At 44.6% G+C, this 16,413-nt stretch overlaps 1 protein-coding gene and 1 long non-coding RNA gene across 17 annotated transcripts in view; one reads left to right on the top strand and one right to left on the bottom strand.

Annotated features, from left to right (window-relative positions):
- The window catches only part of Myt1l (myelin transcription factor 1 like), a 393,059-nt gene that overhangs the window by 68,009 nt on the left and 308,637 nt on the right, over positions 1-16,413 (bottom strand). For all 16 annotated transcript variants that reach the window (XM_029484681.1, XM_029484687.1, XM_029484691.1 and 13 more), the window contains 4 exons: positions 15,836-15,943; positions 11,317-11,531; positions 4,535-4,785; positions 2,340-2,576 (listed from right to left, as the gene is read on the bottom strand). In XM_029484681.1, coding sequence (XP_029340541.1) covers positions 2,340-2,576; positions 4,535-4,785; positions 11,317-11,531; positions 15,836-15,943 — 811 coding nt within the window. The remainder of the gene's footprint in view (positions 1-2,339; positions 2,577-4,534; positions 4,786-11,316; positions 11,532-15,835; positions 15,944-16,413) is intronic.
- LOC110307426 overlaps positions 13,838-16,413 on the top strand; it is a 95,320-nt gene continuing 92,744 nt past the window's right edge. Inside the window, exon 1 of the long non-coding RNA XR_002379384.1 lies at positions 13,838-13,926. This is a non-coding gene — a long non-coding RNA (uncharacterized LOC110307426). The remainder of the gene's footprint in view (positions 13,927-16,413) is intronic.

Raw genomic sequence — 16,413 nt, 5'->3', positions numbered from 1 at the left:
TATCTGGGTCCTTTCAGCAAAATCTTGCTAGTGTATGCAATGGTGTCAGCGTTTGGAAGCTGATTATGGGATGGATCCCTGGATATGGCAGTCTTTCTTAATGGTCATGGTTTAACTGTGGGACAGAGAACCCTTACATTTAGCTTGACATTCAAATTTGATTCCATTTATATAAAGCCTAAGTATTTAATTCCATTTGAAGATTGAGGATAAGAGCCTGTAGTGGTTAAGTCAGAATGGCCTCCATAGGGTCATATGTTTAGATACCTGGGCAGCAGTTCCTGGAACTTTTTAAAAAGATTTAGTGTGGCCTTGTTGTTGTAGAAGGTGTTTTAATGGAGGTGGGCTTTGGGGTTTGAGGTGTGAGCTCTTAGCTGTTCATGCTGCCATGCCTTCTTTCTGCTACTGTGGACTCTAATGCTCTGAAACTGTACACCCAATTAAACCCTTCCAATTTTAAGTTGCCTTGGCCATGTTGTTTTATGACAGCAACTGAAGAGGAACCAAGGTAGACTGTGCCTACTCTGAGTGAGGCAGCACATATCTCTATATCTAGCATTAGGGGTGGGGGTGGTGACAAGGCAGGGGTCACTGTAACTTTGAGATCAACCAGGACTACACAGCACGAAAACCCAAAAAGGCTCAATGCAAGACCTGTCACCAGTCCCTTTCCCACTCTAAGGCATTGTTAGTCTGATGAGGGCTCCAAATTCTACTCTGATTTTATTCTTTTTTTTTCTTCTTCTTTCTTTACAGTGGATAAAGACGAGAACTTTCAGAGTTGAGCACTGAAAAGGTCTACAGTAAAGAAAAGAGGTTCTTAGCCGGGCATGGTGGCACACACCTTGAATCCCAGAACTTGGGAGGCAGAGGCAGGCAGATTTCTGAGTTCAAGGCCAGCCTGGTCTACAAAGTGAGTTCCAGGACAGCCAGAGCCATACAGAGAAACCCTGTCTCAAAAAACAAAACAAAACAAAACAAAACAAAACAAAACAAAACAAAACAAAACAAAACAAGTTCTTGGGGCCGGGGAGATGGCTGGATGGGTAAGAATGCTTGCCTTGCAAACACAAGGACCAAAGTTTGAATTCCCAGCATCTATGTAGGAAGTTGGGTATGGTGTGGGTATTGTTAGCGTCAGTATTGGGAAAGGAAAAAGAAGCACAAGAGTCTACTGGCAAGTCAGCCTCATTAGACAGTGAGCTCCATGTTCAATGAGAGTCCCTGCTGTCTAGAGACATAAGGCGGAGAGAGCCATAAGAAGACAGCCTTCTCTGATTTGTGAATGTGGGTACACCCATACATTAATACCCATAAGCACAAGCACACCAAGAAAGAAAATATCTTTTAGTTCAAGTGTACTATATTGCATCAGTAAACTAATTTGAAGACCCAAACTAAAATATATACTTTAACATAGGCATTTTAAAAATACTGCCATAAACAAAGAATCAGATGACTGCACTAAGATGTATTATACAAGAAGTATAGGCTAAGTGCTTGAGCTTATTTGTAGCACGTACTAATAGGTACTTATTTTAAATGCAATTGGGTCTCACTATATAGCTCAAGTTGGCCTAGAACTCTGGACCTTCCCACCTATACTGCTTGGACACTGGGGTTACAGGCATGTGCCACCAATCCTCCTACCTATACTTTATCATAAAAATACAGTATTGTTTTGTTTGAAAATAAAATAATATGATCCTTTCTTTAATTTCCTGGAGAAACAATTTGTAATGATACATATTTATTAGAAAATAAAGTCTAAGGGGTCTGCAGCCCTATAGGTGGAACAACAATATGAACTAACCAGTACCCCCCGGAGCTCGTGTCTCTAGCTGCATATGTATCAGAAGATGGCCTAGTCGGCCATCAGTGGAAAGAGAGGCCCATTGGTCGTGCAAACTTTGTGTGCCTCAGTATAGGGGAACGCCAGGGCCAAGAAGTGGGAGTGGGTGGGTAGGGGAGTGGGGTGGGAGGGTATGGGAGACTTTTGGGATAGCACTGGAAATGTAAATGAAGAAAATACCTAATTAAAAAAAAAGATTTCTGCAGAGAAAAGAAAGTTGACATTTAAACCCATAAAAAAAAAAAAAAAGAAAAGAAAGTCTGAAACAGTCCATAGTCTGTTTCTCTCAAATCAATATCAGTTGTACCCCCTGAATCAACCAAAAATGTTCTCTGAGTCCTTGTCAGCTAAACATCAAATTTAGGGAGAAAATGCAGTTTCTTTTGAAGAGTGTGAAAATGACTCTTATTCCTCAAGGCCTCTCTTGGGCTCCTAACAAATACATGCAGGGGCAAGGAGAAGGTAATCTCACGTCACAGTTACTTACGGTAATCTCTTTGGGCTCATCCTCATCTACCCTCCGAGGCTTCATTTTGGTGTAGTCTACAGGCAAGTCCCAGCAATCCCCCTCGCTCAGCTGGAAGCATCGGCTGCTCATCACTGCCTGCTGCTGGGGGGACATGGGTTCCAGGGGGGTCAGGACTGGGCAGCAGCTGTCTCGAGGCCTCTGCTTGTTCATGCTCAGGTCCAGGGTGCCATTCTCATCCACCTCCATGTCTGGGTTCTGTTGAAAGAAAGATGTCTAACCCAGAGGGCCTGACCGCCTTCCCATCCTTCCCTGACTAAGGATGACCATTAGCTAAGACTGAGTTTATCACCCACTATTGCTCCCTCAGTAACTCCCAGGTGAACTATCACGATCCACAGGCATGCTCGCTACCACAGGCCTACCTGAGAGATTGCTTGGAAGAGTCACCCATCCATCATCCATCCATCCATCCATCCATCCTCTAGCCATCCATCTATCCACCCACCCAATTTCCCTCCCTCTCCATGACCACTTCAGCAATGTACTCATTGGTCCTTCCCCCATCCATCCACTGTCCACCTCTATCCTTCCATCATACAGCAGCTTAACTGTCTTCCTGGCATTCTGTTGATGATAATAATTTCAGAATGGGGAAAAGAAAAGGACTTGAATGTTGAAGAAGGGATGGAGAAGGTACTAGAATTTTCCTTCTGAGATGGAATCCGGGGTCAGATTTCCATTTCAGAACTGTTGGTATGCAGTATAGTTTCCCAAGGCCCTGATATGGAGATTCTGGACTGAGCTGACCTAGATATCTCCATATCTGCTACTGTGTCAAATAGGTAAAAAATAAAAAATAAGACCCCCCCCACACACACACACAATGTGCGCATGCCTTTTAATAGGCCGAGCTCATCAGTCAGCTTTGCTGGCAGAGGGGCGAAGGCATTTAGATGGCAGTGAACAAGCAATGTCAATATAAACCTCCATCTTCTCAGGAGAGTGACCTCTAACCTGAATGACCCTGTGGTTGGGAAAGTAACGGGCACACAGGACAAGCGTCCTTCCTTCAAGCTACACTTTCATATATTTTTCAGTGCTGCTGTTACAGAACTCTGTCAAAGCAGGCCAGATTTCAAGCTTTGATACTAATTTAGACCACATCATATTGAAGCCATTATCCTAATCTTAGTATTATTCTTAAAAAAGGAAAAACCAAACAACCCTGGTGGAGATGCCTATCTCTATTCTTTCACAGCGATGGCTTGCTTCTGCACTAGCCTTCAGTAGCTCAGAGGTCCATGAAGAGTGCATGTCTCCTGACACTATCCCACTAGCGTGGAGTAAAACCATCAAAGGAATAAAAGCTGAAGGTGACCGACCGGCCTTCCTCTGATAGCATAAATCACAATGATTTATGACAACCATTGCCAGCACCTAGAACCTTCAGTTACAGAGGGCAGGTGGCACAGGTAAGTGCACAGGCTGCACTTTCTGACACACTGCTTTCTGCCTAGAGCCCTGCAGAGCCTGCTTACTCTCTTCCCTACCCATGCTAATGGCTTCTTCTTCTGCTCTGGGTGCCAGCGCTGCAGTGGGCAGAATGCCCACGTGGTGGAAGGAGAGAGCCTCTGCTGGTTACTCTCTGATCTCCATAGATGAACCATGCTTCTCTCCACATTCATACATACATGTAATAGCTTAAAAGGAGAAATGGATCTAGGTGTATTATAATCTCAAAATAAAAAATAATAAGTAATTTTCATGATAAATACAATTTCTTCTAACAGATGAAGAACAATAGACACCATTCCCTGAGTGTTGCCATCTCTTGTAGCACCAAGATGCCTCCAAGCTAACAGCTTTGGCTGAGACCACAGACTATCAAGAGTGCAATCAGTTGTCACTTCTTTGCTTCTTGACCTGTGTGACCTACTAGGCACATGGTGAAGAAACAGCCTCACATTTATCTAAAAATGCTGCCACAAAACTGTCTTGTTTAAATGTCAAGTTGTACCTCTTTTTGGTTTTGTGTACTATTCAACTGAGACACCATAAAGACCATGGGTGATGGCTGTGCTAATGTCCCAGGCACAAGTTAGGGCTGGCGGGGACCAAGGCCTTTCTTTGTTCTGAGGCACAGGGCTATAGGGCTGGCAGTGAACAAACTCATAGACAGCTCCCATGGGTCATGGCTGGGGCCCTGGGCATACCCGGGCAGTACACAGGTCCTGTGGCTTGGTGGACAGGTTCTGTGGCATTTCACGACAACGTGTGGACAGGTTGAGAATGGCTGTGGCTGCCATATGTGCGGCCTCCATGTCGTGTGTGTAGTCAAAGCTGCTCTTGCTACACGTGCTACTGGCGCTGCTGCCACCACCACAGCTGAGGTTGCTGCTGCTGCTGGGTGCATAGCTGCTGGTGGTGCTGCTGCTGGGGCTGGCATTCTTGCAGTACCGCTTGGCTGCAGAGACAGAGGACAGTGTGGTTAGGCCCTGCGCCCAGGATGCAGGATACACAATTGGTCCTGACCACCTAACTTTATACACAAAGAAATTGGAGTTATTCATGAAGAGCCCAGGTTCTGTCCCCTTCCACACTATGCATGCTTGAAGGAACAGATAATTAGGATGACCCTGGGAGAGGATCACCCTTGTTTTGACAGGGTACTCATGTCTGCTGCAGCATCTACCCACTTGGGTAGGACAGGACTTGGCTACTGCGACATCAAGAGGTTGACCACTCTTTCTAGCCATATGTGGCTGTGGATATCAACCTGTGTTGTTGACCCAGATCCTCAGGATCTCCAAGAACCACCACCGAGGCTATGAAGACTACAGGCTTTGTAAAGTAAGTTTCTGGCAGTGCATGCATACCAACTATTGAGAGCCAAACACCTCTGTCCTGTGATTTTTATACAGGCTTCTGGATAGAGGGAAGGATGAGCTTGCCCTGTGCTAAAGGACAGAGACCTGTCCCTGGTGAGCATGGGACAGCAGAGGGTACCTGGGTCAGCTCTTTATTTGCCTGCAGGGTGTCTTTCCTTACAGATACCTTGATTAGCATTCATTCCTGGCAGCACCTTTATATACAACCAGCAGGCATTTGGGGGGAGGGTTAACTTCAGAGCTGCTTCACTGCCTCTCCTTCATGGCTGATTAGGATGGGTCCTTTACACTAACACAGAGGCAGAGCTAGTTGAGCTCACAGAATATTTATTTTCACCAAGACCAGATATTCCACATAGAATATTCCACATATCCCTGCCCAGCCTCCTCAGAGTGAGGAATTATCTAAAGAGAAATCTTTATCTTAACTCCTGTTAAGGGAGTAGAGAGGCACTGAGGGGAGGGGCCTTATGACTGGCCACTGATCCTAGCTTATGACCTGAGGGTCTTTATGATTTTGGCAGTTGTCCCCCAAAGAGGAAGAAATACACAAAATGAACCATAAACCTCATGTGACTAACACAGGTTTTGCAGCCCATACTATGAAATTATCTCCAAACACTAAAGAGTGAAATGACCCTCACTGGTAATGTGAGTTTGGAGTAAATGTTGCCTGCTTAATACTTGGGGAGATATGGTATTGGGAAAACATTTTAATAAAATTCAGATTACTTCAGATAAGGCCATGATGATCAGATCCTGGGGCAACAGTGACTACCTCATTCTAATTTCAGCCATTACACTCAGAAACAAAATGCACAAACAACTGTTTCATCCAGGTATCTTCTAAGGAACCACAGACAGTTTCAGTACAGCTCCTGTAGGACAAGAAGCCACTTGGACACACTGGCAATTCTACAGTGTTAGTCAGGTACCTGATCAACCTGAGTAGCACAGGGCAACTCCTGTACTGGGAGCCACCTGCTTGCTCTCTTCTCTCTTTCTAAATTCCATTAGCATGATTACAGAACTGCAGGCACGAGCCCCTGAGTGACTGAGGACAGTACAGGGGACCAGGCAGAGGCCTGCACATGGGCCCAGTGGGTGACACTGGACTACATGTGCAATGCTTTGAAATGTTGTGGATGTGGTCTCACATTAATGACTTTGCATAATTTTTTTTGATAAAAAATAAGAGCATGAGATCAGTAGAAAAACTCAATACCACATATGAGGTTTCTGAGATAAAACTCACCAAATAGTGTAGGCCAGTCTAGAATAGAAGAGCCTCCTGTATCTACCTACCACTTCAAAATGCTGGTGTTAACAGCATTTACCTCCTCACTTCAACAAGGTCTTTTCTTTTCTTTTCTTTTCTTTTTTCTCTTCTCTTCTCTCCTCCCCTCTCCTCTCTCTCCTCTCCCTCTCCCCCTCCCCCTTCCCTCCCCCTCCCCCTCTTCCTCTCCCTCTCTCTTTCTTTTAAAATGGGGATGGCAAGCTAATGGTCCAGGAAAAAAAATCCCCTTTTTGTTCGTTTTTTTGTTGTTGCTGTTTTCGGTTTTCTGAGACAGGGTCTCACTCTGTAGGACTGTATCAGCAGGGGCATGATGTTCCCACTCAGTGCTCTGTAGTGTCCCTACTTAGGTTTGTGGGCAGAGTTAGGGGAAAGCTAGCAGGTGTCTCTGGGAGTTTATCTATGTCCTGTTGCATCCTGTCTCATGACAACTGCTTCTCAGGCCAAGTATACCAGAACCCTAGCTTCCTACCTCCCTGTGGATGCTGCTTTATACCCATCACACAGATGCAGACACTGGGGCCGTCCGTGGCAGGCAGCAGACACAGAGAAGCACTTGGGCTGCAGTCCAGGAAGAATGTGTCATATTGTGCCCTAGCATTTCATCTGCTCAAAAACACTACATCTGTTGGCAACAATTTACTAAAACAAATGTTTAAAATGACTGCATTCCTTTCATCTTACTTTGATCGCTTTCCATCATCTTGAAGCTTTGAGTGTGAATATGGTGCAGCATGTACTTTTCCAGTAGTTAAGTCATGGAGATGCTGCCTGCATTCTGACAAGGGGGCAGTGCAGAAGGCTAGCAGGCGACTGAATTGTCAGCAACACTTACATGCACCTGTCCATTTCCATCACTCATACAGCTAGGGTCACGTTCACATCTATATCCTCCTTTTTACTGAGTCTATATGGTAACTTCTGTTCTATGTGAAATAAAATTAACACTGACTATACTTCAATTAGTTCAAGTAAATGATGTCTTTCACCCTGCTAACACTGCCTGATAGCCACAGAACTGTGGGTCTGAGTTACTAAGGCCACCACAGCATGGTGATCATTCATGGTGCCGAGGCCAAAAGTATCACACAGTGAGGGCGTTTGTTTGGGATGCCCTGCTACTGTCTTCCCCACGTCCACATCCGATCAGAATAACAGTGGCTATTACACTTTCTGTTTCCTTAGCACAAAGGTCTATTTCAGATAAAACTATGTATACTAGGTGCCAGCAGATGATGGGAAGAGAATGTGAAGGCTTCTTTCCCAGAGGCCACCCGTGCTTGATAGCCAGGCAGCCACACGGATTGCTACCTTCAGACTGCATTCTGTCCCTGGCTGAAGAAGAGAGATTATCATCACAGACCCTAAAGGCTAAATAAACATGGCTGCCTTCAAAGACTGAAAACCTAGTGGCAAAACCAACACAAAACCTGCAGCTAGAACCCTCCTAAGAAGCCTACTTTACTTGTGGGAATTCTCACATTCTTTTGAGTATGTCTGTTTCTTTTTAATTTTTCATTTTCCTTCAGGGAATAGACACATGGCCACACAATCAGCAATTTCCATGAGAACCAGATAGCTAGAAATATAGGGGACACTGTTCACTAAGGTGGGTGCTTTCAGAAGAGGGGCCTTAACTTAACTTAGCCCTTAACTTCTTTGTTGTGTATTATAAACAGGCAGAGATGAGGATTCAGAATCCTCCATGGAAAACAGTTTGTCTGCATGTGTTGGGGGACCAGGCCTTCAGAGGGCCTGATTACCACCTCTGTCAGAATCCTTTCTGCATGGCTACTATCTTCCTGGCTCACCCTCCATGAAAAGGTCTGGAGACTCTGAGGAGCAGGCACTTTGTCCACTGAGAGCTAACATACTGGTGTACTCATGGGTGATGGGACACAGAGCTGCACTTAAGGCAGTAGTGTACTCGCAAACGACATGGGTAGCTGCTGTAATGGGATGGAAAGCAGCAGCGAACAGAAGTGGTAAGCTGTGCCCAGAGATGCAGCACTCAAGAGTAGCAATTTGTCCTGCAAATGACCTGGTGGCAAGCACTGGAGGCAAGCAGGTCTAAGCAAGAATCATTTTAAGTCCTGGGCTGTGACCATAAGAAAGATGGAGTGACCACAGGCTATAACCACAGCAATGGAATTTAAAGTTTCATATAATTTCCACATCACGAGATACCCTTCCTTTGATTTTCTTGTTAACATTTAAACACAACAGAGCCATTCTTAGCTGTCCATGACATAGGGAAGGGAGAAGATAACTTTACACTCATGGACTGAGCTGCCTCTCCTCCCTTCCATCTCATCCCCTTCCTATGTGAGGTGTCCAGATTCACTGTAACAGACATGAGGAGGCTATTCTCTCAGCCCCTACAGCTGAACCTTGCTTTTCTTTCTGCCCCCCGCCCCATATCACCTGTACATTCTCAAACCCAAGGACATCCTGAACACTAGGCCTACTCCAACCTTGGAACAAAGTATACAATTTGCCATTTGGTGGGACGCATCCAGTCCTTCAGACAGAATGAACCATGCTTCCCTGTGCAAGAGTGCAAGCCACACACTTTTATGTTTCAGACCAAGTAGCCTAAAGACTGACAGATAGCAACCACTGGCGAGGTGTCTGGGAGAAGCAGATGGTTGATGGAAGGCTGCAGGGGAGGGCTGGTAGTTGAAGAGCTGATATCCAGGCCCTATGGCTTAGCTACATCATTCTGCACTTGCAGTCACTGTTCCCAGGCCCTAAGAACTATAAACTCTATGTCAGGCCAGACTCTCTTATTTTTCTAAGGGCAAGAGGTACATTCTTTTTGTGCCTGGGCAAACAGGGGGGTGCTGCCATAGTCAACTAGACTAGAATCTACCTTTTTTACCCAGGCACAGGGGTGACTTCCCTAGCTGTGGGACTCCTATAAAATTTTATGATTCACCTCTTTTGTCAAAGGTGAGCTCTTTTTAGAAGTAACTGTCTGAGAGCAGAGACAACAGGAGAAAACTAGAGCTTTGATTTGCTTCCTCAGAAAGTTGTAGTGGAAGGCTGCTATTCCTTTTGTTCTTGATTTCCTGACAATCTAATACTGTGGTTTAATTGAGTATGCTCAATAGGCTTATCTTTTCTGGTGGACCAATGGAAAGCATGACTTATATCAAGTTCAAAACCCAAGCTTTCAAGACAGTTATCTGTCTGGGCTTGAGAGAATCAGAACCAATAAATATGTTCACTCCTGTCTTTATGGTGGAAAAAAGCACCCCCAAACCACCTTATCACCACTGATCACCACCGTAGCCTTGAGCAGGGACTCTCAGTCCCCCTCTACTCTCAAGGAAGTGAGTACACTAGAAGATCCTTTGCTCCAGGTCCAGGACTCTGGAGCTCATAAAGTACAAAGCTGAGGTGGCCCACACAGGTCCACTTGCAGTCCAGGAAAAGGTATGTGGCTCTAAGACATAGCAATGACTCTCCATATGTGCCCAGGATAAAGTCAGTAAGGTAAAAAGAAAAAGCCTTGTCAGGTTGCTTCTCAGAACATAGTGTCCTGGACTACAGCCGTGGAACAGGAATGTGAACAAGAACATCTAATGAAGAGATCACTATGCACTGTCAATAGATTGGAAAGTCTATCAACTGAGTTTACATCTGGGTAAAGATAATTTCTTTTTGACCCTTGATTTGCAACTGGGTGAACAAATTTTAAGACTTGAAACTAGCCAACAATTATTACCAAACAGAAACCCAAAATACTTAGTTCCACGATACTTGTAGTCTTACTTTTGTTCTATATGTATCTACTTGTCAGAATATTAAAGAGCTGATGATATACAGACAATCAGTATATGAAATGTCAATAAAATATTAAATTTCATTCACAAAACAAATTACTTATTATCTCTATAAAAAACACAGCTTAAAAAATATATAGTAGCTTATGTTGGATTGTTACAACATTTTTGAATCCCCAGACATTTCTTTTAAATACTGTCTATGCGTGTGTGTGTGTGTGTGTGTGTGTGTGTGTGTGTGTGTGACTTTAAGTATCTTTTTTAGAGCGGGGCCCTAACTCTTTAAAATCCCCTCTTCTTCCATGTATGGAAGGGAAAATAACAAACCAGCCTCTGGCATCATCAGATGACTTGTAAGTTAAGTGCAGATTAGTTCTTAGAAGGCAGGGATCCCAAGGCTCAGGGTCAAATGTCCCACACTGAAGCTGGCCTTCCTGATCTCCAGATAGAGAAGGAACTCAGGCATGGTTTGCTCAGAGGGCTGGCTGAATCAAGAGTCCTGGGTAGCTTTTAAGACATACTAGTAGAGTACACAGAGGACCTCCAGGGATCCACCTTAATTGGTCTAGGGTGCAGCCTGTGCATAGACCTTGAACAAGGCCCTCAAAAGTTTCTAATGTGTACCCTTGAAGAGCACTGCCAATATGGAACTTGTCAAAATAGTTCAACCTGTTCCTTCCTGTGAAACTTGTTTTGGGTCTTTGTCTTTTAAAAGGCTCATTTGACAAGGGTACCAGCTCAGCCACACCCCAAAAGACAGAGGGCCCATGGTCTTGTTTGTTATATCCTGTAAGCATGCAGAGGCCTTGGAGTCATTGCAGAAACAGTGCCCCTCCTGCCCACAGGTACCTCCCCCTCCTGGGCCTCAGGCATGCAGCACAGGACTCTGCCATGTGCGCTGTGCCTCTGACACCCACCCACTGGGTGAGCACAAACAGTGGCTGATCTGCAGGACATGGATACACATAACAACAACATCATCAACGGCAACGTGTCTCTCATGTATAAGAGTGTGCACCTCCTACCATCATCATATCCTTTGGGGGATATGTCCCTGGTTTGCACCTTGGGAGCTATGGCTCTTTTGCCATAAGTATGGTTGTCGTAACTGTTGTACTCAAACGAAGTCTTGGAGTATTTCTCAAGCTCCTTGGCCAGGTTGGAGCGCGGTGTGGTTGTGGGAACATTGTTTCTGTAGCCATACTGAGGAATCTCAAGCTGTTTGACAAAGCACATTGGCCTGAAAATAAACAGACAACAAACATCAGCATGCTTTCCCATGGCTGCCCATGCAACGTGACACATGTTTATCCCAGTACACATGTTTTCTTCCATCTATCAAGAATTCAGGACCTTTCATGGATTAGACTTTAGTCCTAGTTCTCCCCCCACCCCACCCCCACACACACAAAAGGACAGGCTGACAGGCTGATTTAATAATATATTCCAAATAAAGTATCTGACGAAAAGTCAATACTAGAAATAAAAGAGAAGTAACAGAATACTTAAAAAGCATTGTATCATTTCATCTCACTTTCAGAAAGAATGGCGGTAAGACATGACACAGGTGGTTGAGGAAGAATTCAGTCTACAGGCATTGCGTTTGTGGGGTTTACAAAGAGTAGAGGAATCACACAATGACAATGACACGGACTCTTAAAACTAAGAACTAGACACACATAGGAACACAGAATGAGACAAAACTGTATCAGAATTTATCTAGTTGGGCATTAAAATAGAATTGTAGGAGAACCTATGAGCAAATAAATATTCATGTTCCTTCAATGTTCTTTATCTAGTAGTCCTTTATCTTAGACTTTGGGATAAAATATTTAAATGGAGGGGGTTTTGATTCTTATTCCTTTACTAATGTGTCTGTGTCTATTTCAAAAGTGGAAATCACCTAAAACACAAAAGAATTAAGTTAAACATTGGTGCCCTTATACTCTTTAAGCAATTTTTGTTCTGTATAATAGATACCGATAGGTGTTTGCACATCTCAATCTCAAGTCTCAAACTTTTTCTGAGGTAAAATATTGTTAAAAGTCCTTGCAGGTGGGTATCCCCATATTGCCACCATTTTTGAACTGTGTATCTACATAAAATGGCCCTTAATTTCAGGAGGGGTTATTTATCATTCTATTTCCCATTTATATCAAACTTTTTTTTCCAAAAAATAAGACCTCAAGAAGCTGGAAAGAACACAAATGTCTCTCAACAGAGGAATGGATACAGAAAATGTGATTCATTCACACAATGAAGTACTCTGCAGCTATTAAAAACAATGAATTTATGAAATTCTTAGGCAAATGGATGGATCTGGAAGATATCATCCTGAGTGAGGTAACCCAATCACAAAAGAACACACTGATAAGTAGATATTAGCCCAGAAGTTTGGAATACCCAAGATAACAATTCACAGAACACATGAAGCTCAGGAGGAAGGAAGTGTAGATACGTTGATCCTTTTTAGAAGGGGGAACAAAATACCCATGGAAGGAGTTACAGAGACAAAGTGTGGAGTAGAGACTGAAGGAATGACCAGCTGGAGATTGCCCCACCTGGGGATCCATCCAATAAACAACTACCATACCCAGACACTATTGTGGACACCAACAAGAGCTTGCTGACAGGAGCGTGATATAGCTGTCCCCTGAGAACCTCTGCCAGTGCCTGGCAGATAGAGAAGTGAATGTTTACAGTCATTCATTAGACTGAGCACAGGGTCCCCCGTGAAGGAGCTAGAGAAAGGACCCAAGGAGCTGAAGGGGTTTGCAACCCCATAGGAGGAACAACAATATGAACTAACCAGTACCCCCCAGAGCTCCCAGAGACTAAAATACCAACCAAACAAAACACATGGTGGGACTCATGGCTCTAACTGCATATACAGCAGAGGATGGCCTAGTCGGTCATCAATGGGAGGAGAGGCCCTTGGTCTTGTGAAGGTTCAATGTCCCAGTACAGGGGAATGCCGGGGCCAGGAATGGGAGTGGATAGGTTGGGTATAGGGGAGGAAAACCAAGAAAGGGGATAACATTTGAAATGTTAATAAAGAAAATATCTAATAAAAAACAAACAAACAAACAAAAAAAAAAAAAAAAGAAAAAATGGGTGTTGGGGTGGGGGGACAAAAGCAAAAACCAAAACTATGGTGAACCACGTGTTAGTGTTGGCTCACAGTCTATCTAGGAAGGCCAATCACGGATGATAAACTTTTCCTTGCTCAGTGAACTCAAACCTGGAAATCCTGCCCGTACCTCAGTGGGAAATACTGCCGGTTCGTCATCCTGAAACACTGCTGCTGCACCCAACTGGGAGACAGCCCGCCCTGGATGCCCAGCCTGCTCCTGGGCGGACTCACTACCTGCCCTGGATGCCGGGCCTGCTCCTGGGGGTACTCACTACCCGCCCTCGGCCGGACTCACTGCCTCTCCTCGGCTGGGAACACGGCCTGGGTCTTAGCCGGATGTACGGCCTGACTACCGGAAACACTGCTTGTTCCCGCCGGAAACACGGTCCACAGTCAGCGTGCTGGAGACCAGGCTTATCAGTCCGAGTGGCGGCCTGGCCTCAGCTTGAGGTGGGGAAAAACTCTGCGTGCACCTGACTGGGAAGGCCTTCCTGGACTTCCGGTGTGTGAAATGGCAGCTGTTGGGTGGGCTGGGGCGGCCACGGCAAGGAGGGTTTGTGGGAGGCCGGAGCTCGAAGGGCGTCCTCTCTGGGACCAGGGTGGGGTCCCCGAGGCTCCGCCTGCGTGTGTTTGTCTGACTTCCACAGCCTCTCTAATTCATGGAAAACGTATTTAGGAAATATAAAAACTGCTAAAAGAGACGATGACCCAGAATTCTTTCAGATTTAAAACTGTTGAAATTTTGGTATAATTTTTTAGTACTTAAAAAAATGATATAATTTGCCCCAGATTTCACACGGCACTTGCCATTTCTTTTAGTTGCTTATGTTGTTTTGTTTGTTTTGATTTTTCGAGACAGGGTTTCTCTGTGTAGCCCTGGCTGTACTGGAGCTCACCCGGTAGACCAGGCTGGCCTCAAACTCAGAAATCTGCCTGCCTCTGCCTCCCGAGTGCTGGGATCAAAGGCGTGCGCCACCACGCCCGGCTTAGTTGCTTATGTTTTAAAAGCAGCTTTTCTGGTGTGGTATTAGAATAAGAATGTGACATTGCTGAGCTATTTTCTTTCACAATTTCCCACATTTCCTTTGGCTAAGGCCTCTGCTTCCTTAAACATCCTTGGGAATTGCTGGAATCCTCCACGTATTAGTGGACTGAGAGGTGGGGAAGAAGTTGGACAACTTGTTTAGTATTCAGTCATATCTGCAAAGGGATAGTGGCAGTAAATAGGAAACTGAGAGGCAGACAAGATGTTCACCTAGGTTCTCATCATAATGCAGAGAATATCAAAAGTCAGAGAAGGATTATCTTGGAAAAGAGGGATTATAGCTACATTTAGTTTCTTATTTTTGTTTAAATATTTACATTTTTCTATAAACATTTTAACTTTCTCAAAGGAGAAAGGAAATTTAATTAATTGCAAAAAAATAATACTAAATGAGGACCAAGATGTTTCTATCTCTTGCCTAGTAATTTTCTCTAAGTAACTTATCCCAAAGAAATACCTATAGTAGAAGCCAAAGGCTGTATCTATGGGAAACTATTTATCATTACTCTTTAGAGACAGCCCGTATGCCTCTGAGCTAGCTCAGAGTTATGACTGTGGTACAACATCCACGGAACTGGGTATATTCAAATGATAACATGACGATGATAGCATTTTATGGGGAGACATTGTCATGAGAGTAAGAAAGCAGAAATACACGGACTGTCACAGATTTCATGAGATGTGTGTGAAGTCTGTGAGGAACGTAGATGTCGTCTTCTACCGATAAACATCTTCCTGATTTTGGAAAACGGGGTTCAGTCTTGCTCCTCGGGACTTTTTCACTTTAACCTGCAGTGCTAAGTCAGGTAGTCGTGAGCCCCTGTGCTCTGCCTTGCCTGTCAAGCAGCAGTGATGCCACCTACTTCCACCCACGTCTCAGGGTGTGTGAGGATAAGGGGTGATGACAGCTTTGATGGCTTTTCATACAGAAAACTTCCAAGCACAAGGAATGTGGCATTCGTCATTCCTGCATTTTTAAAAAGGCCCCATGCCACCCATAAGCAGGTGCTGTACTTTGCTTCAAACTGGGATAAAATTATAATGGGCTACTAACATTACTGATTTCTAAAACTTCTATTTTAGTCAGCATTCATAGAATTATGAATTTTCAGGGCTACAAATCATAGAAATCCATCCAGGTCTCTGACTGCTGAAGTCACGCCGAGCCACTGGAGTTACACTGACCACCAGACTTCTACATACTCTCTCAGGATTGAGGGCACAGGCCTCAGTTTCTAATCTGGCATAGCTTCCTTCCCTCCTTCAAGAACACATCTACTCCGTGGAGCATCTTCAACACTCTCTCTGCTCTGTGTCAGGATAGATTTTGAGAGAAATCCCTTGATGACACACTTCTGCTGAGTACCTGAGGACTCGGTCTGAGGCCTGGTTGGATTTGGACACGTCACAGCTCTGGTGTTTCTCTTGGGCCTTTGCCAGTTTTTCTGCAGCAGCAATGGGGCATCCAGAGAGGCTACAATGACAGGAGATAGATTTAACTGAATGGTCTCAAATGGCTTGCCACACACTGATAACATTCACCATGTTCTGTCCTTCATCCAGCTAAGATGACCCTGAGGTAGATGGAGGTAGGAAAATTTCCCAGCCTGCCTGGTACTATATATTTCCTGGGCTCTGGCATATAGCTCTTATGACAGACAGCACCAGGCCTGTCTGATGAGTATGCCAAATTCCAGGAAGCAAATACAACACAAGCTGGTTAAAATTTCAAGCAGAAATGCTGGAGTGCTGGCCATTTCTGCAGGTAAGGCAGTAGCAGCTAGAGAAGGAGTTTTTGACAGACTCAAGAGTGGCAGTTAGTTGGCTATACCAGAAGGTGGCACTCTGAGCTGATGCCAGAGGTATCTATCTATAAGGCTTCAGGGATTCTGACTTGAGCTCACCAAAGGAGGGGTAAAAGAAGGGAGGTACAGCAGGAATACC

Source organism: Mus caroli, chromosome 12 (genome assembly GCF_900094665.2).
Source record: "Mus caroli chromosome 12, CAROLI_EIJ_v1.1, whole genome shotgun sequence".
Taxonomy (NCBI): domain Eukaryota; kingdom Metazoa; phylum Chordata; class Mammalia; order Rodentia; family Muridae; genus Mus; species Mus caroli.
This window is presented reverse-complemented; position numbering and strand designations above follow the sequence as displayed.